Source organism: Castanea sativa, chromosome 10 (genome assembly GCF_040712315.1).
Source record: "Castanea sativa cultivar Marrone di Chiusa Pesio chromosome 10, ASM4071231v1".
Classification (NCBI taxonomy): Eukaryota; Viridiplantae; Streptophyta; class Magnoliopsida; order Fagales; family Fagaceae; genus Castanea; species Castanea sativa.
Window position 1 is genome coordinate 19,478,171 of NC_134022.1, and position 24,030 is coordinate 19,502,200.

The following is a 24,030-nucleotide window of genomic DNA, read 5'->3' on the forward strand; positions in this document are numbered from 1 at the left end:
TAAAGGAAGATGAGATTGGCCATGGCAGCAACAAAACACCTAAGCAATGGAATCAATTTAATGAAGAGAAGCATATAACTGATGAGTTTGACCTTGGTCCTACCTTCACACATGCAACAAGTGGGGAGGACTTGGTACCTAAACAGAGGACATGGAAAAGAAAAAATCTGAAGCCAGGACTAATGAACACAAGTATTGTGATGGCATTTGAACAGATAGGTACTAAGAGGAAAGGCAAGGAAATTCAGACTATGGGGGAAGCAGGGAATGAGAAGAAACAGAGATTGAATGAGGAAACAATGTTGCTTGGAAAGTTGATGGCAAAAAGTTTTGGATTAGTGGTGACTGCTAGGCAGCACCGCTGGGAGTCATGAGTACCTTAAGTTAGAACTGTCGGGGGCTTGGGAACCAACGAACAATTCAGGTCCTTAAGAAAATTTTGAGGGCAGAAGATCTCAAGTTTGTCTTCTTGATGGAGACTAAACTTCATTGTGATGTTGTGAAAAAAAATGAAAGAAGACTTGGGCTATACACAGGGTGTTGCTGTTTCAAGTGAGGGTAATAGTGGTGGACTTGCTTTACTTTGGAAACCTGAATCTAGAGTTGAGGTTCGTATGTATTTTAGGTGGTACTTTGATGTGTTTATTGATAGTAATAACAAGGGGGGCAAGTGGAGACTGGCGGGTTTTTATGGATACCCTGAAACTAGTAGAAGAGGAGAGACATGGACCTTGTTAGAATCTCTCAGCCAGGTTAGCACATTACCATGGCTTTGCATTGGAGATTTTAATGAAATTACCAAGGCCACTAAGAAAGAGGGGGGAAATGTGAGACCATTAAGACAAATGAATCGATTTCGTGGTCTTATCCATCATTGTGGCTTCTTCGATCTAGGCTTTTATGGGGCTCCTTTCACTTGATTTAAAAATCAATCCGAGGAGGGTCGTCTTAAGATTCATTTGGACAGGGGCCTAGCGACTAATACGCGGAGGCAAAAATTTCTCAATGCAGCCATTCAACACATTCAAAATTTTATTTCAGACCATTCTATTTTAACTTTACATATTTCTCCAATAAAGCAAGGCCAACAGTGGCAACACTATAAACCCTTCAGGTTTGAGGCTATGTGGCTTAAAGATCCTAGATATGGTGAGGTGGTGACGGATTTGTGGCAAGAAGGTTTGAATAAACCTGGGCGATATCAATTTAACAATTTTATTGATAAATGCATGTGAAAGGTTGAAGATTTGGAATAAAGTGGAGTTTGGGCATGTGGGGAGGAAAATTGCTGGTCAAAAAAAAAAAAAAAAAAAACTACAGGATTTGGAATATCAACAGACAACAAGACAAACTAAGAAGGAAATATTTGAGGTTCGTAGAGATTTAAATATGTGGCTTGATGCAGAAAGTACAATGTGGAATCAAAGGTCTCATAGCACATGATTGGTTAGTGGAAATCGTAATACTGGCTTCTTCCATGCAAAGGCATCTCATCGGTTTCAACGTAATACTATAAAAGGCTTATTCGATGCAGCTGGGGTATGGCAAGAGGAGGATTTGATTATGGAGGGTATAGCTATGGGGTACTTTCACTCAATCTACCAATCAAATGGGCTGAGACAACTAGGGTTATAGAAGCTATTCAACCAGTGGTGACTACCTCCATGAATGATTCCCTAGACATGGAGTTCAAAGCTGAGGAGGTCTATAAAGCACTCTCACAAATGCATCCAAAAAAAAGCACCTGGTCTGGATGGTATGCCCCCTCTCTTTTATCAACATTATTGGTCCTTAGTTGGTAATTGTGTCACTCAGACTATTTTGGATTTTCTAAATCATGGTATAGCCCCCCTAAAATTTAATGAAACACATATTATCCTAGCACCTAAAGTGAAGAACCTGCTAAAGATAACTCAGCATAGGCCGATTAGCCTCAGTAATGTTGTTTCCAGGATTGCTTCCAAAGTGTTACCAAACCGGTTGAAAACCTTCCTTCCTCATATTATCAGTGAGAATCAAAGTGCCTTCATGACCAAATGTTTAATCACTGGCAATATTTTGGTGGCCTTTGAAACTATGCACCATATTAATCAAAAGAAGAAGGGAAAGGTAGGGGAGATGGCTCTTAAATTAGATATGAGTAAGGCTTATGATCAGGTTGAATGGGAATGTTTGGAGAATATTATGCTTAAGATGGGTTTTCATAGACAGTGGGTGGATTTAATGATGTTGTGTGTTCGTTCTGTCAACTATTCTATTAAGTTTAATGGTAAACCCTGAGGTGTCATTCATTCCACTAGGGGTCTACGCCAAGGGCATCCCCCTTTCCCATATCTATTTTTATTTTGTGCAGAAGGGCTCTCTGCACTAATTAGACAAGCAGTGGAATGTGGTGCCATTAAGGGGATAGTAGCTTGTGCAAAAGGACCAACTATTTCTCACTTGTTCTTTGCAGATGATAGTCTGATCTTTTGCCAAGCCACAAATGAGGAGTGCTCTAACTTGATTACCATATTGGAAACATAAGAACAAGAGTCGGGCCAACAGTTGAATCGTGATAAGATATCCCTCTTCTTCAGTCGTAACACTCCACAACCTATTTAAGATGACATTAAGAATAGGTTTGGGGCAAAGATCATCAAGCAGCATGAGAAGTATCTTGGCCTCCCATCTTTGGTGGGAAAAAATAAATGCAACACCTTCCATCAATTAATTGAAAAGTTGGATAATAAACTTTCTCGGTGGAAAGAAAACTTGTTGCCTAATGCGGGTAAAGAGATCTTGATAAAGATTGTGGCACAAGCAGTGCCAAATTACACGATAAGTGTCTTTAAACTTCCTAATACTCTCTGTGATGAAATGACTAGTATGATACGTAAATTTTGGTGGGGTCAAACAAATGAGAGAAACAAAATGGCATGGCTAAGCTGGGGTAAGATGTGTCTACCAAAAGATGAGGGTGGGTTAGGATTTCGAGACTTGAAGGCCTTTAATCTTGCTCTATTGAGTAAACATGGATGGCGACATCAAACCAACACTGCCTCACTAGTTCATAGGGTATTCAAGGCACGTTATTTCCCTAAGGGTGACTTTCTTTCAGCTAAACTCGGCAACCATCCCTCTTATGCATGGTGGACTATTATGGCAGCTCGACCCATTATACAGAGGGGGAACTGTTGGCAAGTTGGCAATGGCCATTCCCTACAAATTTGGAGGGATAAATGGCTCAATCAACCATCCACTTTCACCCTCACGTCCAAGCCACTAATTGTCCCATATAATGCGAAGGTTTCAATGCTTATTGATCCTCGTACTCGGGCATGGATGACTGACATGGTCTCACAGTTCTTCTCACCAATGGATGCAGCAACTATTCTAAGCATTCCTTTAAATTATCAACTCCCTTATGATTAGATGGTTTGGGCTTTTACACCCAAGTGGAACTTCACAGTTTGAAGTGCATATAGGTTGGCATTGGACATGTTAAATAGTGCTGGCAATGGGGAAGCTTCAAACAGCCATTAACGTAGTCTGTTTTGGAAGACTCTTTGGCACTTGAATGTCCCTAACAAGATTAAGTCTTTTGCTTAGCATGCATGCAAAAAAATCTCACACACAAAAGATAACTTATGTCGAAGGAAGGTGATTGATATTCCTACATGTGAGGCTTGTGGCTCTAGTGCAGAGAGTACGGGGCATGTCTTTTGGGAATGTGAGAAAGCACACGAAGTTTGGATATTGTCAGGCATTCCTTTTGATCCACCAGAGCTCCTTGCTCTGGATTTTGTGGACTTTCTTTGGCATCTGAAGTTTAGGCAGAAGATGGGGGATGAATTGCTAGAGTTAGTGGTTATGGTGGCATGGTGTTTATGGTTTAACCGCAATGAAGTGAGGCAAGGTAAGGCTTGAGAATCGGGGTCTGCTATTCTGAGCAAAGCCCGATACTCATGGTTGTCAAAATTGTGATCTGATCGTAGGATCGCACGATTTTATGATCTCACCTCACTAAAACGTATAGGATTGCACTACGATTGTAAAAATGGTAGGATCATACGTAGGATCGTAAAAATGGTAGGATCATATGTAGGATCGTATAGGATCGTATGAGATCGTACCAATCCTCCAAAAATATAAATTTTTGGTTTTTTTATGGGATAATTTTTTTGTTTTGATGAAACTTTAAGGGTTTTTATTTTTTCATGTTGTGATGGTATGACTTTTTATTTTATTTTTATAAAATTATGTTAACCTAAGCAAATGTTTTTTAATTTCTAGTTCACTTGTAATCAAAATGAAGGAATGCTTCTTCATTTCTAAATGAAGAATTTGATGTTGGCTTTGTTGCCTTTTAAGCTATAATGTTGTTAAGTTTGTTTGATCAATATACTAATTTGTGTTCTAATATTACTAAAATATTTTTTTATATATAATTTTATCAATTATGCTTGTACAGTTGTATTTGTATATTGATTGATTGATTTTTTTGAGCATGCTCTTTAATTTTTGTTGAGTGGTATAACTTGAATAGTTGAGTGTGAAATTGTATCTTGATATCTTTTGCAGTTCTAGTATACAAATTTATAATATTTAAGAACCTTAGATTGAGAATAATTAAATGTTCACTTCATCTTAATATTCATCTTGCTTTTGGATTTCATATTGTAGTTAGCTAGTTTCCATTTGATAACTTATTTTGGATTTCAAACTTGGAACTTAGAATTTGGAAAATATTTTTCATATGTTTTGATAAATATTTTGGTATTTGGTTGCTAATTAAATATTTATTAAACTTTTTAGGCACATTGAGTCAAAACTTAAATATATTTGTTTCGTTAGTATAGACTTAGTGATATATAACATGCAAATTACATCATATGATGCAAATCTTAATTTTTTTATGGATGAATTTATAATTTACGTGATTATTTAACATAGAAAGTCATTATCAATGTGTTTTTTGCTTTAAATTTGAAAATATGTATGATCTTACGATTCACGATTCGATCTTACGACTTACGATCCCACCTACCTTCAACAATCCTACGTAAAAGCCCTGATTTTGACAACCTTGCCGGTACTTACTAGATGAGTTCCAGACGGCTAACCTTAAGCTGTCCCAGACCATGTCGAAGGATGAGATTCAATGGGCACTTCCAACTGATCCGTGGTACAAGATTAGTGTGGATGCAATCGCCTTTTCCAGCACAAATTCAATAGAAATAGTAGCTCTCATCCGAGATCATGAGGGACGTGTCAAAACTGCTATCAACAAGTCCATCCCCATTTTGTTGGGATAGTTAGAGGTTGAAGCTAAGGCTTTGGAGGAAAGTGTATTTTTTGCATGGGATGTGGGTGTTAGAGATGTGATGTTTGAATGTGACTCCTGAATTGTTGTTGATGCAGTAAATGATCTTTGTGAGCCACCTACTGCTATTGATAATATTATAGACGGCATTCGGCAAAGCCTGCATGACTTTTGTAGGACCAAAGTTTCACATATTTGTCAATAGGGTAATCGCTCTGCTCATATTTTAGCTCAGTATGCTTCTCATATCATTGGTTTTATAACCTGGATAGAGGAAATTCCTTATATGAGTCTGCTATGACTCAAGATGTATTGTTTTTATCTTCTTCTTAATAAAATTTATGGTCTTCTTATCAGGGGGAAAAAAAAAAGATGATTAGATCATAGGAATCTTTCCTCTATGGGGATGAAAAATATTTTATTGCACTAGCAAAAGCAATCATAATCAAATTTTATTATTATCATATTTTTTCGTCAAACTATAATTTTGGCTGCTATATTATATATTTGTCATAGTTTTAGTTTCATCCTCATAAATTTATTTGTCTCAATTTAGGCTTTAACTTTTAAAACCAAAGCCCTTAAATTATTAATTGGGTTAATTTAGTCTATTAATTTAAATTCTCTAAAAAAGTCTATTAATTTAAATTGATTGAATATTAAATATTTGATTTTGGAAGTTGAGGAGTACAATTGGAACAATAAATGGTTGAGAGACAAAGTTGAGATTATAGGAATATAATTGAAATTTCCCATGGACCAAAAGTGTAGGGTTTTTTTTTTCTTTTTAATCCTTCTTACCTAGCAAATTTTAAATAAGCTACTCTATCGCTTTATTACTTTAGTTATGACTTATGAACCAATGATTAAGGTCAGAATATGATCTCTCCATTATAGGTTTTTTATTTTTTATTTTTGGTATCTGTTGAGGGCTAGAAAAATAATATAATAAGAAAAACGTGATAAGAGGCCCAAAGAGATGGTACATTAGGCCAATCCGTGGGAGATAAAATTGAAAAAAAAAAAAAGAAAAAAGAAAAAAAAGGAGAAAGGTTGGGGCTACAAAAGAAAGAGGGATGATGGACCTAAGACCCAAAAAGGGGGTAAGGAGTCCATAAGAAAAAGGGGGAGAAAGAAAAGAATTCAACCCAGCAAGACCAAGAGAAAGAAAAGGAGCTGGGCAAGGATGCCGGTGGCTGCCTAGGACCTCTGGGTGTACAGAACGGTTAAAGGAGGATTAAGACAGCTCAAAAGAAACCAGGAACAAGAAGCAGATGGGCCCTTCTCGAAGCACCTAGCGATGTAGCACAAGGCCTGAGGACTTGGATAGCAACAGCTCAGGAGTAAGAAGTCGGTGCCTCGGGGAACCTAGAATAAGAGATCCATGAAAGAAAATGGTTGGGGAAAACTTCGGTTTGACAGAAGAAGATTTCACTTATTGGGAAAAATGACAAAAGGGAAAGGGCGGCTAAAAGGGGGGTAAGCTCGAAAAGAGAAGACAGAGAAAAAGGGCTTGGAGAGAGAGAGCAAAGCTAAAGATTCAGCTCCCCCAAAGGCACCTCGGAATAGAAGGTCAGCAAGACACTTTCAAGAAAAAAACACCAAAAGAAGGGAGCTATGGAAAATAAGGAAATGAGCAGTTGTCAGAAGAGCTGAGACAAACAGGGGGCTCTAATACCCAGGGGGCCAAGGGGGAAGAATCAATAGTACCCCAAAACCCTAATGTGACACTATAAAAGAGGAGAAGTAGCCAACATTAAGGACATTCAGCAAGGAAGAAATCGTATAGAATCATTAAGAAAAAGCTCTATAAAACTCTAAGAAAACAGGGAAATATCTCCTAGTATTCCAGAAACAGCCACTATAGCACATGCTTTGATTCAAAAGGATTCAGATTTTACAAGTCTTAGAGGCTTAGAGAGTCATCTAAGTCTGCAATTTTTGAGCTTATTTGAACCTTGCACTAAGTCTTGGTGAGCTCACTGTAATCCACAATTACGAAAAGTAATGAAATATTTCCTAGTAATTTGGGGATCCCGAGAAATTATTCCTTTTTATTACGCTTGTCTGCCTTTGCTGTTTTTCCTTGTTAATCAATACATATATTCTCGCTTGCTAGTGTATGTGTATTGCAGGAGTTTTGCCTTGTGCATCACTTGGTCTTTAAACAGCTCACTTAGCTGCAGTAGACCAAGCCCAGTCTCTTCAAATTACAATTAGAGGGTCCGGAGTCCTTGTTCAAGCCTAGGCCTGGATACTGTTCAAAAACTGACCCTCACAGTATCTAAACAATAAACCTAGTACCACATAATTTTAAATGATGTAATATAAAATACACTTTAAAGGGTTAAGATTTAATGATTTAATTTCAATCATCAAACAAAGAAGATTATTTTTTGTATTGTCCTCACATTTTAAGTTTTAACCCCACCCTCGAAACAACTAACCAAGTAAATGGGGCAAAGTCTTTATTTTAGGGATTGTTCTACGGTTCTATGGTTAGTCTTTGCTAACTAGCCCCACGAAAAAATCCTTACGGAATTGCCTGTCCACTACACAATAGTTAGCTTATAATCAAATGTCAAACAAATACTTAATGTACGTACCTTCTTTAATGAGTAAGTACATTTTTCTATATTAAATTCTAAGGTGATCTGTAATTTTTTTACATCGCTTTTTTTTTTTAGAATATTTTTAACTTGAATTTGAGCAATTGGTAGATTATGGAGTTGAAAGTAATGCCCCGAACTCTTGAAGTCTTTTTTTTTTTTTTAATAATTTCCATTGTGCTTAACTTTTAATTTTACATACATATAATCTCAACCAAAAAAAGAAAAAGAAAGGAAAAATTATCTCTATGAAATTTTGATACGGGTTAGGTTTGTATTCAGTAGTCAGTTCCATTGGACACACTAAGATATGAACATGTATCCAAAACTGGACACATGTCTATATCTTAGTGTGTCTAATGGAATTGGTCACTAAACACAAGCCTTACTCTTTTGATACATTCTCATGATTCTTGAATCTCATCCTCACTTTTCTTTTATTTTTTTCTTTGATTGCATTATTTTCATATGAAAATTATTTGTAATTTAAATTTGAATTTTTATTTTTGTTTGGTAAATAGAGTGATAAACTATTGAGGAGATCTGAGTCATTTGACGCCGAACATACCCTTCCATTAAGGAAGGAAAATGTCGGTTGGTGCAAATGACATTTGCGGAAAAAATGCAATTAATCCTAAGTTTTTACTAACATCAATATATTTACTAAAGGTAAGCCATTGTTCACATTAGTTTTTTTTTTTAAATGCTACTTGGCTTTTCTTCAAACCTCCATACATCAATCTGATCTGATGCTACAAGAACAACTTTTAATTATTTGGTCAGAAAGAGGATTATACTAATAGAACATTAATTTACCACTAAAATTTTGGACCTTAGTTCCATTTGTCATTTATTTTTTATACAGTACTTCTTTTTCTCTGCAACCACTTGGCAATTTCTTTACGCTACAAATGGCACAATTTAAGGAGACAGTAGTAGAATTATCTTGGTAAACAAAGTCACTCAATTGGGAGGGTCAATTTCATCCTACTTGGCGCCAACACTAATACCACCTAATTTGATGTGTGATTTGATTTCATTTCAATGCTGAGACTGAGAGGTTTCGCCAAAGTGCCTCAGTCAATATATTCAATAGAAACCAGTCATGTTTCCACATTTGCTATAAGAAAATTATTGTATGACAATATCATCTAGTTTGACATGGAAATGACATTTGGCACAAAGAAAAGGACTTCCACTCGTTTTATGGGCATGATGATAGTAATTAAAATTTATTTAAGCCTAGGGAAGAATACATCAGAAATAGTCCCTAATATCCATCTTCCAATGGTGTGTTGCCATGTGGAATCAAGGACAATTTTAGAACTATGCCACCAACTTCTTCAAAAATATAATTGATGTGGTTGAAAGGAGTGTGGGTAAAGAAAGTGATTGAATAGAAAAGGCCATGTCCATTGAAGAAAATGGAGATTAGAGAAGTGACATATGTATATTGAAGAAAATCTAGTTTTGTGAAGTGATGAGACAGAGGGAGAGAGAGAGAGAGAGAGAGAGACTTTTTGAGTTCCTTGAGCAAGAGGTAATGACTCTAGTAACTTTTGAGCCATTTCAATGAAACACACGGACTATTGTGAGATGATTGTGTCTACCCACTACACAAAGCATCTTTGTAAGAATTAAGAACAAAATTGATGCTTTTCAAGGCATATCATATGAGAATACTTTATAAAGTTCTTTAAGAAATTTAGGGTAGGACAGATGCCCCATTACCATAAATATTCCCTTGAGAATCATGGCACCACTAGACTACTTTTTTTCTCCCTTTTCTTTTCTTTTTTACGATTATTAATGTGTTGGAGAAATGGTTAGAAAGATATGAAAATTTCTTCAATTTATTATTAATTGTAGTTATTCATTCTAAATTTGTTGATTCTTGGAAATTATTTTAGATGGTAGATATGAGTTTCAGTTAGTTCATTTGGTAAATATTTTTTATTACAATTCAGTATTTTTTTACACATGCATAAATAGTTATCTATCTTTGCGTTTATATTTCTTTTTTACACATGCATTGTCATATGCCCATGTCCAAAGAACTCCAAATTTGAACACTTCTCATAGCATTTTTCCAATCAAAAAACCTTTTTGCCCTACTTAACCTCTCAAAAAATTTCTCGGATGCAATCACCAACGATGAGTTACTTTATGGCTAAGTCTTGGAATCAACCTATTGAAATTGAACCACCATTTTTTCGAAGACAAAAAATGTAATGAGTGAAGAATGGAAAGGAAGAGAAGAGAGGATATGATAGGATTGTCTAAGTTGACCAATAGGATTAGGAAGTATCTCATACCATATATGGGTCAAAATTTAACACTTCAATAACTTGGGACGTGGAAACCAAATGAAGAATAATCTACACCTCACATATCCACACTTTAGATGACCATCAATTCATTTGTGTATAGAAAAAGTTAATAGATGTTCTAAGGGTATTTGTTAGTAAACTATTTTTTAAAAAAATTTATGAGAAGAAAACAAAATTTTTAATTAATGTTTTGACAGTTTTTTCTATTTTTCATAAAAGTAGTATCAAATCTTTTCTAAAATAATTCATTAATAAATAACTTAAGAGCACTTGTGAACCAGACTCGCATAAATATAAAGTTCCAAATTCCTACTCATCTCCACGCCATACCAAAAGGTGGTAATATCTGTTGAGTAATGAGTAGGCATTATGGACGGCAATTGATCTGATCTTGATAGTAAGAGGTTTTCAAGTAATTGAAATGTGATTAACTTTTTGAACTCCTTGTAGTTAGAGTTTTCAAATCTTGCTGAGGTGTTTCATTATACAACTACCCAAATGTGGTTCCTGCTAAAAAAAACAAAAAACAGAAAAAGACAACTAAAAAAAAATCCCTAGGTTTAGACTTGAGAGTTACTATTTAAGACTTTTCTAGTAGAGTAGCATAGAACCATAGACCCATAGGAGCATTTGCATTCACAATGCTAAATGACATATGTTGCTTTTATTTAGTATTTGTCTCTCAAAAACCTCCAACATCCGAAATTGTAAAATAAAGAATTGTAAAATTTTTTCCAATACTGCTACAATGTCATCCTACTTTTATGATGGTATTGTAGACTATTGTTTTTTTTTTAATCTTTTTTATTCTTTCTATCTCCTCTATCAGACTTCTCAACTCTCTCTTTCCTCATTTCGTCTCTCTCTCTCTCTCTCTGAATTGCTCTCAACTCTCACTCTCTCTCTTTGTGCCAGTGGTTTGGCCTCCATACCGATGAGTGGGTTGTGGGTTAGTGGATCGGTGGATCGGCGGGTTTGGAGTTCTGAGTTCTATGGGTTTTTTTTTTTTTTGCTATGACCGGTGCTTAAAGGAAGAAGTGTTTGGGTCCGGTGTTGTTGGGTTTTGTTGGTTGTCAGAGATCGTTGGTGTTTGGGTCCGATTTTGCTGGGTTTGGGTTTGGTGTTGCTGGGTTTTGTTGGCCGTCGAACATCGTCGGTCTTTGGGTTCGATTTTGCTGGGTTTGGGTTCGGTGTTGCCTGGTTTTTGTTGGTTATTTGTGGGTTTTGTTTTGGCGGTGGTGGGTGATGGGCAATGAGGCCTTACTTGTTTTATCTTTGAGTTGAATATAATTCTCTTTGTTTTGAATCAATTTTGAATAATTGGTGTGTGTAATTTTGATTTTTTGTGTGTTGTTGTAGATTCAGCATTGAGAGAGAGGCTGAATAAGATTATGGCGTCAGAGATCGTCGATGTTTGGGTCCAATTTTGCTGGGTTTGGGTCTGGTGTGTGTGAATCAATTTTGTTTTGAATCAATTTTGAAAAATTGTTGTGTGATTTTGATTTTTTGTGTGTTATTGTAGATTCAGCATTGAGAGAGAGGTTGAATAAGATTATGGCTTTGGACTATTTCACCACCTCGCCGAAAATGAAGGCTCCAGTGGAAGTTGCAATTGGAATAGAGGTAAAAATGAGAGAAATGAGAGAAATGAGAGAGATGGAAGAGAATAGATATGATTTTGGGATATATTGTTTTATTGTGTATAAATATTATTTTAATGTGTTGTTTTGTAAAATAAAAGTTTGGATATTGTTAATATTGTAGAATGACATGGTATAATTATTAGAGTAATTTTTTAAAATAGTAAAATAGAATAGGATATAATTTCTAGATGTGAATACTATGGTTAGTAGATTTAGCCCCAAACGGAGTTTATGAAATTTAACCTGTTAAATAAATCTACGATAATGATTTTATTAATTGAACCAATTAACAATCACGCGATTCTCAAAAAATAATAATATTAATAATAATAACAATCACGTTTTTCTGTTTTACGTGAGAATTATTTCAATGAGACCAACTTTGGATCCAACGATCGACAATCACAAAAATTGTCATTCCCAATGCAACATAAAATAAATAAATAAACAAGGCTTTTGCTAATGAGGCTAACAATTACTACAATTTAAAACACAATAAATGAAACTAACACAACATAATGTGGTTATTAATAATAAAATGGTCAACTTTTTCCTTGTCTCAAACGGTAATAAAAACAATAATTGGCAACATTTACGATGCAATTTGGAGTAATAATAAAATGTAAAATTGCTTAAGATGAATAAGAAGAAGAAGAAGACGAAGTGTCATGGGGAGAGAAGCTTGATCTTATGACATCCATTGATTAATGTTATTGTCTTCCAAGTGAAATCGAGGTTAAATTATGGGTCAAAATAGATAGTGGTCGCAATTTTTATTCATGTGTTGGGTTCATGTCATGTTAACTTAGGAGCATTCGACTATATGAGTTAACCCTAACCTGACATATTTATTAGACGAGTCAAGATTCTTCAACCAAACACAACCTATTTATTAAACAGATCAGTCGTGTCGACTTGTTTCTCAAATTTTATTAAAATGAAAAGAAAAAAATAACTAATTTTAGTATTAACCAAATTGATATGAATTATGATAAACCAAAGAAATAAATATTTTTAATATAAAATTCAGAACTAATGAGTAACTGTATCATAAATAATCATTCAAAATTAAAACATATCTCAATATCACAAATAATCAATCATAATATGTCAAAGAAAATAAATCTCAACAATTAATAAGTTTATATACTTAGAGTTTGAAGGGTATATTGGTAAAATGTCATTTAATTACATGGGTCAAAAATGTCAAACGGGTTCTATGTGTTAGACACTAACCAACCCGTTTATTAAATGGGTTAGCTGTGTCAACCCGAATATGACACAAACTCATTAAGCCTCAACCCATAACTTACTAATTTCATGTCGTGTCGGATTTGCTAATCATGTACAATTTTGACACCCCTAAAAATAGGAGTACCAACGATCCCCCATTCACTATTTTCATCAATGTCCTCTAAACATTTGTACTTTTATGGTCTTACCTATCTACTATATTCAATGAATGACGTATTTGTATTCTTCTTTAAATTGAAATAGAAAATAAAATAAAAAGACGAACGAAAAATCTTGTTGTCTATCCATTAAAACGTTACAAGATCAATATTTTATTTATTCATTTTGTTATATAAGAAAGTGGTTTGTGATTGATAGAGTTTAAGACTTTGAAATGCATAACACATTTTTTATATATATAAATTTACTGAATCCATCGCCTGAGCATTCCCAAATAGTAAAGAGTTTATATTATGTTCAGCACTCCAATAAACTAAACATGACATAAACACGACATACGTCCAAAATAACCACATGTCACTCTCGTGTGCCAATTTGGCAATTTTTAGTGAACAATCCTCCGTTTGGTACCCTCCAATATTTTCTTCTCTACAAACCAAAAGTGGGGCCCAAAAGAGGTTGGGGCTAGGGGTTAAGTATACGTTAACAAAAAAAAAAGGCGAAAAAGACAAGGCCCATTAGGGCCCACAATTTGGCATTGGGATTGTAATTATGTATATCTTTATTTATCTCTTTCTGAGTGGTGGGGTTAATATAAAAAGTGGGACCCTTTCACATAAATATTTTTTAAGTGGACCCCACGACCCTACGTATCTAACGGGAAAGGAGTAACAGGGTTGTGTAGTGTACGTCTCTCCCTGCGGCCTCAGGTCCAAGGAGCAGTACAGTGGGTCCCCTTTTCAGTTTTCACCACTTTTTTTTTTCTTTTAATAATCTTTTGTTGTGGGCCCTACCACCTCTACTAAGAGCCTAAGCGACAAGCAATATATCAAGCAAGCCCCCAAATTTTGGTTGACCTATTGGGCCTTCAATTCAAACCCCATTAAAATGTAAAATCCAAAAAAAAAAAAAAAAAAAAGTTTGCCTTCTGTTGGAAGGATTACTTGTCAATTGATAAAATTATTCACTTGCATTTTAAGTGCATGATTTTTTTAATGAATTATATAATTATTTTGAATTATATATATATATATATATATATATATATATATATATATATATATATATATATATATATATATTGTAAGGATAGTAATTTGAACTTCAGCCCACCAAAAACATTAAATGATAGGCTAATAAGTTCAAAACAATATATTTGTTAGAGAATAGGTCTTACAAGAAAACATTCTAGCAAATTAAGTGCAGTCCATAACAGGATCCATGTCAATAAGCCTAAAAATGCAAATTGGTGAAAATAACGCCTCTCGGTCAAGTCTGAGAATATGATGTTCTTATATTTGATCAAGCTTATCTGTATACAATATGTTCTTCCTCTTGTTCTCCTCCCTTTTTTAGATTACATGCCCTATTTTTATGGTAGCCATTTTTTATATAGTCCCTCATTTCTACATCTCAACCTTTCACCTATTGATTATTTAGGAAATCCCTTGGATGCTTGTCCCATCAGGACCTCCTAGAAACTTTGTGAGGAGTTGTGAGTTGGGATGACACTGTTCATGTGTCATTTCTCCATAAATGTGGTCAGTTCATTTGGCGCAGTGCATTTAATGTGGTGGTGACAGCCTCATTCTTAGATATTTCTTCTTCTGTTGTTGGCTTAGGTCTGCTACCTTCCCTGAAACTTATCTTTCTAGACTGGTTAACTCCCTAAAGCTCTTTTGAGGTGACTTGACTCCTTGGGAACCTCAGTTGTTTTGTCAACCTCAAGCATGGCCATAACCCAATAAACATGCTTGATCTACTTGTCCTCACATATATTATTTTATAAATCGTTATTGAGTGGGTTAAATAGGTTAAAAGAGATTCTTCCAAATCAGTTGGAAGGAAAACTTTGTCAAAAACAAATATGAAAATTGGTTTTCTTTGAAGTTTTCTCCTTATAACGTTTGTTTAGCTAACACTATTAAAAAAAATTTATTGTTAGATTTATATCATTTGTATAATATCAAGATTATCTTAACATATTATTATGTTGTTTATAAATGTTCATATTTTAGTTTTTTAATATATATATATTTTAAAATCATATTATATATAATAAAAGTTGAGCTTAGACATTGCGGTTACGCCACGTGGCTTCACCAAATTGCAGAAATTTTATTAAATTTTTAGATTTTTAAAAAACTAAAAAGGAATAGTATACTATCAGGACTCTAATTCATTTCTATTATTAATTAGTTTATCTCTTTAGAAAAAATAAAGAAATAAAAAACTGCTTCACGTCTGCTTCATGTAAGATTGTAGGCATAGATTAATATTAGATTGATCAAAAAAATATTATATAGTAAGTGTAAAATAAAAACTGCTTCATGTAAGATTGTAGGTAAATTAATATTAGATTAATCAGGACTCTAATTCATTCTTATCTCTAATTCATTGTTATCATAAAGTAAGTGTATCTCTAAAAAAATGAAATAAAAAACTGCAGATTAATATTAGATTAATCAGGACTCTAATTCATTCATATCTCAAATTCAAAAAATCATGACTCTAATTCATTCTTATCTCTAATTCATTGTTATCATAAATTACATGTATCTCTAAAAAAAAAAAAAAACATACTACTTCTCGTAAGTTTTTTTTTTTTTTTTTGGTATTAACTTTAACGTAAAAAAAAAAAAAAAATCTGATTACAATCTAGCTAATAAAGTTAACTATTTTTTTGGGATAAATTATTTTTAAAAAAACTAATATGTAATTAACCTAAATTTCTTGATTAGGTAACTTCAAGGAGTTTAGACTTTAGAGTATTTGATTTTTACTTGGACTCCTTTTTTAGGTGGAGTATGTATATATATACACCGTTAGTTGGTGTTGTTTTTCATTCTCCAACTTATTGTAAAATTTTTTTTTATTTAGGCTTCCATTTTTCTACCTACAATCATGTAGGCATCTATTTTTTACTCTAATTTTTTATTATAATCAATTAGATACATTTTATGTATTTGTTGCCTTTTGTTTAAGCTAATTTCCTTATGTTTTTTCTTGTTTTGAGGGGGTAATTTCCTTATGTTTGATCTAATTCATATGGTAATGGTTTGATCTAGTTTAATTATTTTGTTGGTCAATATATATGTAAGTTGTCATAGTAAATTCCAATTATAGACTATTAAATTTACATACAATTTTGCAATCTATATGGTACTTTGTTTTTTTAACTCTGTTTAATTTTCTTCTTGAATTTTTTTTAAGGTTTGTCAAAAAAGATTTCAAGCATCCTAAGAAAGGTTTGTAATCCAGATGTAGAGCTTTGCAATTTTTTTTTAATTAGAACAAAGGTTTTATTCCTCGAATAGTTCTATCTTTAAAATGTGGCCAATTTTACGTTACTTTGTCTATAGATTTTAATCATTAATATTATTGTATAACAATGCAATTTATTCCTTTCATTATAATAATTACTTATTTGGTTATAATAATTATATATATTCTATAAGTTTTAACATAAAACCATGCAACGCACGGACCTTCAACTAGCTTTATATTAAAACATGAGTTTTTTTTTTTCAAAAAAAAAAAAAAAATCATGTTTTAATATAAAGCTAGTTGAAGGCCTGTGCGTTGAATGAATTTTATACACTAAATAGCGTTTGATTACTAAAAAGTATGACATATCGGATAAGCATGAACCATGAAGAGAATGTGTGATCCAATAATGAAATTTTGTTAACTTAAATTTTTTTTTTTTAAATTGCTAAGCAATGCAAGTATGCAACCTTAACAAAGAATTACACATCCATTAATATTTTTCATTAGATTACATTATTTTTATAATGTGCTTACTTTTCAAGTTTTATATTTTAAATTTTAAATGTTACACAAAATAAAGAGTTTATGGATTGAGTATAAAATGACACCCAATTGACATAAATTTTAATTGTGAATAAAGCATATAATCTAATAATTTGATTTTGAAAATATTAATACAATTAAGTATTATGAGTTGTGTAAGCATTAGCTAAGAGTTTTCATTTATTTTCTGTGGAAATATCAAATATAATACTTTGAGGTTTCAAATGCCTGGAAGCAGTATAAAGTATAAACCATGATGTGATTATAGTCTATTCATGCACGCAAATGGAAAACGCACATATATTATGAAGAAAAGAAACATTATTTATTCCAAACAAAAGGTAGTGATTCCAATCTAGAAAAGAAAAGAAAAGAAAAGATAGTGACAATAGATAAGTGCCATTTGTGTCATGTTGATTTTTTTTTTTTTTTTTTTTTGTTCCACCTCACTAGATCATAATCTTTTTTTTTTTTTTTTTAAATGAGAAGTATAAAAACAAGTGAATAAATCTTTCTTCTTTAAAAAAGACAAACTAAATTAAAGCTGTACTGTATATTGTAAACGCAAAGACATATTGACTAATTCAATTACTCCACGCAAAATATATATAAATTTTTACTAAGTTCTCCATTAGGATTCTCCAGAATTCTTAAAATAATTCTACTAAAAAATTCTTTAAAACTTATCCATTCATTTTGAAATTAATAAACCACATCATTACAATTTAAACAAGAGAAATGATATGTCCATAATATTTTCACAACATTTTTACAACAAATCTTAAATTGTAGGTTGTTATCAGTTGTTATTGTTGGGGCAAAAAAGTAATCTTAGTATTTTATTCAAATTTGAACCAATAACAACTAACTACCTATGATTTGTTGTGAAAATGTTGTAAAAATATTGTGGATGTAGTATCTCTCTTTAAACAAACATTAACTATCATAATTTTGGTATCTATTTATATTATTGGTGATGTGGCAAAATTCAATTTATATATTTTAAAATAAATTGATAAAATTTAAAAATTCAATGGTAGAGTTACCTTAAAAAGAGACAACAAATCACACAAACACTATATGACAACTTTACTTAGTATATTTGGCTCCCACAAGTCTAATGTGACAAAATTTCACATCATTTTCACAATTTTTTTTTTTTAATACAAGATAGAAATTCTACTCTAACTTAATTTATGTATTTATGTATGTAAGACTCCCTCCTAGAGACTTGAACCTCGGCTCTTACCTTTCACACTCACAAGTTCTTATACTTATAGAGTGACCACGCATCAAGGGTGTACAGTGGTCATTTTCACAATTGTTAAAGTGACAATTTATGATTGATGTACATAAAAATTAATGTTAACTGTGGTCTTATGTAAAAGTGATCTTACATTAATCACAATTTACCACCTCAACAAATCATGAATATATTTGAAAATTTTATTTTGTTTATATATAGCATTTTAGGACTGTGATAGATTGCTTATTCTAGGGTAGCAATTTTTCTTTTAAGATAAAAGGGAGCCACTCATGTACTAGCATAGTGGCTTAATCTGATTTTAGCTTTCACTATGATATGCTTATCCACCAAAAAAAAAAAAAAATCCAGTTCAATTATTTAGAAAGCCAAGCCTGTTTCTAGGTCTAGTCCGTGTTTTATATATATAAAAAAAGAAGCTCTAATCCCAGTTTCCAAGTAGGCACGATTATTTGTTTCCTTAATCCTTACCAATGACTGGCCAAGCCATGTGCTTTCATCTAAACCCCAATCCTTATCCAAATCTTTTTTCTTTTCCAAAAGACACTAAGTAGAAAATTAAAGTATAAGATTTTTTTTAATATAAAATAGAATTTCTACTCTGGCCTAATCTAAGTATATAAACAAAAAAACTTTATTTTGGGTTCCATTATGTACCCTCAAACTCTTTCTTTTGGTATGTATTTGTTGCACACATATGAATCTTTACACAATTTTTTTTTTTTTAATGCTGGGATGCATCACTATAACTTAGAAGATGCTTTCTCAAAAAAAAAAAAAAAAAAAAAATCAACTTACAAGATGTACACACAATAATGTAGGAGTTTGAGGGTAATCCATCACTTTTATCACCCGTAAAAGTGAGTAATAGGCTTGTGCAAATGACAGTTCAGACAAAACCCTCGTAATCATAGACCAACTCAAATACCTTTAAAAAATCTCTTATGAAAATGAAGTATTTTCTTTTTTTCAAAAACATCAAAGTAGAATAATATACTACATTACATGTTGCAAAAATGGTATAAATTACATATACTAATATACCTTCATTGTGATGTATCCTAATACACGAAGGTATCTTATATTTTAATTTATTTATTTCTTTAATATTTTGACCGTCTCATTTGGAAACATCACGAGGTATCAAAAGCGCTACAAGACTTTTGACATATTATACTTTATTTTATAACACTTACAACTATTATGATTAGATTCAAAAAAAATTTATTAACTTTAGCGAAATTGAATGATGTGGCAAATGATAATGTCACATACGAAGAAATAAATCCAAGAACAAATTTTTTTATAGGATGCGTTAATTATTTAAGAGCATTCAAATCAAAATATCTAAAAAAAAATATACGGTAGCTTTTAACAACTAAAAAAGTTATTTTATTTATTTTAATACCTCATTTTACAATACACTCAAAATTAAAGGTTCTATTTTAGCATACAACATATTAAAATAATATAAAACAACACAATAAAATAATATATCCTATACAATAAATACCAAAAAAAACTAGAGAGAAAAAAAATACAAGAGGAGACATACCGTGCCACAATAAAAAAATTCTTTTAAGTTATATATTTTTAAAAATATAATACCTTTGATTTATAGCCCATTTTAGTGTTTTGAGTTATAAAATAACATTTTAGCTATTTTCACATCTTTAATATGAACGTTCAATTCCCCTCAAAAAAAAAAAAAAAAAAAAATATATATATATATATATATATATGAACGCACAACAAATTAATTGTCAATCTTATAATTACCTGAACAATATAAATTTTAGGGTTGAACTATTCTCCTTTTTTTTTTCAATTATTTCTTCATAAATGATGTTGGCATATATTTGAATTAAATTAAAATAATGGCAAAATAATTTTAACAAGTTTTGTCGTAACAAAAAATTCTTAAGTAATTTTTTTTTATATAAAATAAAAAAGTATTTTCTAAGCAATCCCTACAAGTGCGTGCGTTTATTTCTGCATTTATAGCAGCTCAGTTCACACAACAGTGATAGATTTTAGACAGAGCTGAAGAGAGTCTGGACAAAGTACCATTAAAGTAAGAAAGAAAAACCTCTAACAAAAAGACAAAACTCGTTGTGTGCAAAACACACACAGAGGAAGAGAATAAGAAAACTAAAATAAAATATAAAATAAAATAAAATTTTTTAAGTAATAAAAAATTTGGTAGTTAAGGGTGTGTTGTAAAAACCACTGATTTTCACGCGCACCCCTCTTCTTCTTCTCTCTTTAAAAGGCTCACAACCAAACACAACTCACCCCTTTTGAGTTAAAGCCTCTCCTTTTTTTGAGTTCACTTTTCTCTCTTCGCATGTTCGTTGTGATTTTGCAAGGACTGAGACCTGAATAAAGAGGAAGTGACAGAGTGAAATTGATGGCAGTGAGTGTGAAAAACCCACTAACAGAAAGCAAAGTTTTGAGGCTTTCAATTTAATTACATGGTGATGATGGGGTTTCTTTTTCATGGGGGTGTGTAAAACAATTTTTATGTCCATGTCTTTCTGAAACACCTTGATAGTATAAAAATACACGGTTCTTTTTGTTGTAAATGGCAGTGCTCTTGTTCACTTCTGTCCTTGATCACATGGTTTGCATGCAAATTGCTATGATGGGAATTGTTTTTTGTTAACTTCATGAAGGAACAAGGGGAAGAGGAAACCCAATCTTTATTTCATAGTTGTTTTCTTAATGCTAAGCATATGGAGGCTACAGAGATCTAGCAGGCTTTTCAGTTTTTTGATAGAGAGTGAACTTTCTTTTTTGGTTTTTTGTTTTCAAATACTGGGTTTTTTTTTTTTTTTTTTTGATGAAGCTAAGAGCATTACAGTAGTGCTTTTCTAGGGAAAAAAAAAAAAATAGAACTTTTCGCTTCTAACCTTTGAGACAGTCACCTGCAGCAACTCATGGTGATTTCTGAGTAAATTACGCTTATTTGGTATAGGTGAGCTCTCAGTTATGCTTATGTATCTCTGGTATTGTTCTCTGCATCACTTCAATTTCTTTTTAAATTTATTTTCTTTGGTGTGAAAGACTGAAACTTTATATGTATTTCTTGTTTCATGTTAGGTAGTGAGAAATCAGAATTTTATTATATTTGGCCAAGGAGTATATGAGAATAGAGAGTTATGCTGAGAAATAGATCAAGAGCAGTGACCAGCAAGCAATCTTTAATGTCTGATCACAGCTCTCAATCATCACCATCCCAGAAACGCACAAGACCTATTCCATCTTTCTTTGGTTCACCAAGATTCAAAGCTCTAATAGCAAAGGGTCTCTCAGAAACTGAAGCTACGATGAGTCCAACCTCAATTCTTGATACACCACCATTCTCTCCTTTTGGAAGTCCTTTCTCTTATGAGAGAAACCAGCCTAAATCCCCAAAAGTTGTCTCAGAAAAAAAACACTCATGGGACAAAATGGACTCCAAAGGCATTGGCCTCGCTCTTATAGATACTCTAAATGATGGAAGTATAGAAGAGAATTGTTCTAAACCAAGCAATGGAAAGGTTCTCTTTGGTACAAAGCTTAGAGTTCTAATCCCTCCCCTGCCATCCTCTACAGTTTCTCCAACTGTTGAGTCTCCAAAATCTCCAGCTGATCTTGGAATCAAGACCAGAAATTCACAAATATCAGCATTTGGTTCTGCCAGTTCTGGCATTCAAACAAAGGAGTCTCCAAGAGTGGTCACAGCTGGTAGTCTCTCTGTGACCGAGATGGAGCTTTCTGAGGATTACACATGTGTGATATCTCATGGGCCAAATCCAAAAACCACTCATATATTTGACAACTGCATTGTGGAGGCCTACTGTTCCTTACCAGATGAACCAAACTCTATGTTGGAGAATTTCCTCAGCTTCTGTTACACTTGCAAGAAGAATCTTGAACAGACTAAAGACATTTACATTTACAGGTTTGTTCCATTTCCTTCTATTGATTTGAGAGTACTAGACATAGTAAAAAAGTTTAGTCTTCAACTTTGAAGCATCTTCCTTGACAACTAGATAGAAATATTATAGGATGCATCATCAGTATTTGATAAGTTTATAGAATTGAACATAGGATTTGAACAATTCTTTTGTGTTTAAACTCATGGCTTTGTTAAGATTCTGGTAAATGATCTCATTTTTATTATATTCTAGTACCATGTTGATGCTTTTGGTTAAACCGAAATTTTAGTGTTATGATGATATAGGAGATGGACAAAAATAGAGTTTTACTTAAAATCCTATGCTACACTAGAGTGTCTTTCTTTTATAATTCTTGTGAGTTATGACATCAACAAATTCTAGGCCTAATTGTTTGCCTCTAAACATGTAGGGGTGAGAAAGCCTTTTGCAGCCGCAAGTGCCGGTATCAAGAAATGCTGTTAGATGGAGTGGAGAATTCTGAATTTGATGATGCCCATAAAGAATTTTCTTGATAAACAGTCTATCCTTCATTGCTCTCCAAAAGCCAGTATTTTGAGAAAGATATTGTCAATTTTTCCCATTCTTGATTATGGTCACATGAGGATTATTGATTTTAGGGACAAAAACTGCTAGATCAGAGTGAGGTTTTTTTTTGTACTTCCCTTTTTTTTCGGTCTTTTTTAATTATTGATCTTGTTTTTGCTTTTTACCCTCTCCATTGCAGATAGAGATAAGAGAGGATGAGATATTGTAGAGTTGATTTTGCTCAAGTGATGACTAAAAATTTGATTGCTTCTAGGCTTTTCCCACTGTTTTTGACTTGGGAGTAGATGATGATGTGTGATTGAAAACTTGGGTTATCTTTTTTTATTTTTCACATTAATCATGATGCACATTATTTTACATGGGGACCAATTATTTCATTCATGAAGATTCTCTTCTCTTGAGTGGCTTATCCTTTCTGCTCATACTCATTTTTGTCCATCTTGGTTGGGTTCAATATTTGAAGAATTATTATATTGTGATAGTTTTATCTAATAACTGATTTTTTTAATGGAATAGATCCAAACTTGAGTGTCTTTTTCCTTACCAATACTTCATGGCCCAATCAAATGATTATGGTCCTTTTTTTTTTTTTTTTGTTCTGAAGTAGTTGTTAAGAATTTTGGTACATATTGCAGAGATGGTCCAAAGTTTCAAATCTAACTAAATTCTTCTTCAACAATTTATCTACCTGCCATTACATCATCAACCCCCTCCCCAGCTCTGTAATATCCAGAAGAGAAGGTAAACTTTTGAAGAATTTGAAAGGTGACTGCGCAAGCCAATGAGTTCCAAGTACAAAAAATAAACAAATAGACAAAGCTCGTTATTAGTGTCAAAAACTAATCTAACATAGTGGTGAAGGGTTAAAGGCATTCATAAACAAGAGGTTGGTTTACCATTATGTCTTCTGTTTTAGCCAAGTTTGTTTAGTGGTTTTTACTCTTATCCATTAAAACTATACTTGGCTTTTAAAATATGTTGCCGAACTATCTTTGTCGTTCAAATGTTTGCATTGATTAATAATGTCATGGCCAAAGGGAAAAGGTGATTCTGATTGTACATAAACAAGCTTTAGCAAATCCCATGATAACTTTTGTGATCATAAGCTGATATTGATTTCTCAACAAGCTTTTCTGATGTTGATTACTATTTAAACAAATGGA

At 32.7% G+C, this 24,030-nt stretch overlaps 1 protein-coding gene and 1 long non-coding RNA gene across 2 annotated transcripts; both read left to right on the plus strand.

The window, feature by feature from the left end:
* Positions 1–11,141: 11,141 nt before the first annotated feature.
* LOC142612651 (uncharacterized) lies at positions 11,142–11,921 on the plus strand. Its single transcript, XR_012840161.1, has 3 exons — positions 11,142–11,482; positions 11,604–11,688; positions 11,767–11,921. It is a non-coding gene; the product is annotated as an uncharacterized LOC142612651 (long non-coding RNA).
* Positions 11,922–20,670: 8,749 nt separating this feature from the next.
* On the plus strand, positions 20,671–23,130 carry LOC142613632 (FCS-Like Zinc finger 8-like). The gene is made up of 3 exons (XM_075786068.1): positions 20,671–21,354; positions 21,480–22,323; positions 22,731–23,130. The coding sequence occupies exons 2-3, from the start codon at positions 21,539–21,541 to the stop codon at positions 22,831–22,833; spliced, it is 888 nt and encodes a 295-aa protein (XP_075642183.1). The 5' UTR covers positions 20,671–21,354; positions 21,480–21,538; the 3' UTR covers positions 22,834–23,130.
* The last annotated feature ends 900 nt before the right edge of the window (positions 23,131–24,030 follow it).

What these genes read in the sequence shown, in the direction of transcription:
- LOC142613632 (XM_075786068.1), top strand. Translation starts at nt 21,539, where the DNA reads ATGCTGAGAAATAGATCAAGAGCAGTGACCAGCAAGCAATCTTTAATG. An exon ending in AAAGACATTTACATTTACAG is followed by an intron (nt 22,324 to 22,730) that starts GTTTGTTCCATT and finishes CTAAACATGTAG; the next exon opens with GGGTGAGAAAGCCTTTTGCA.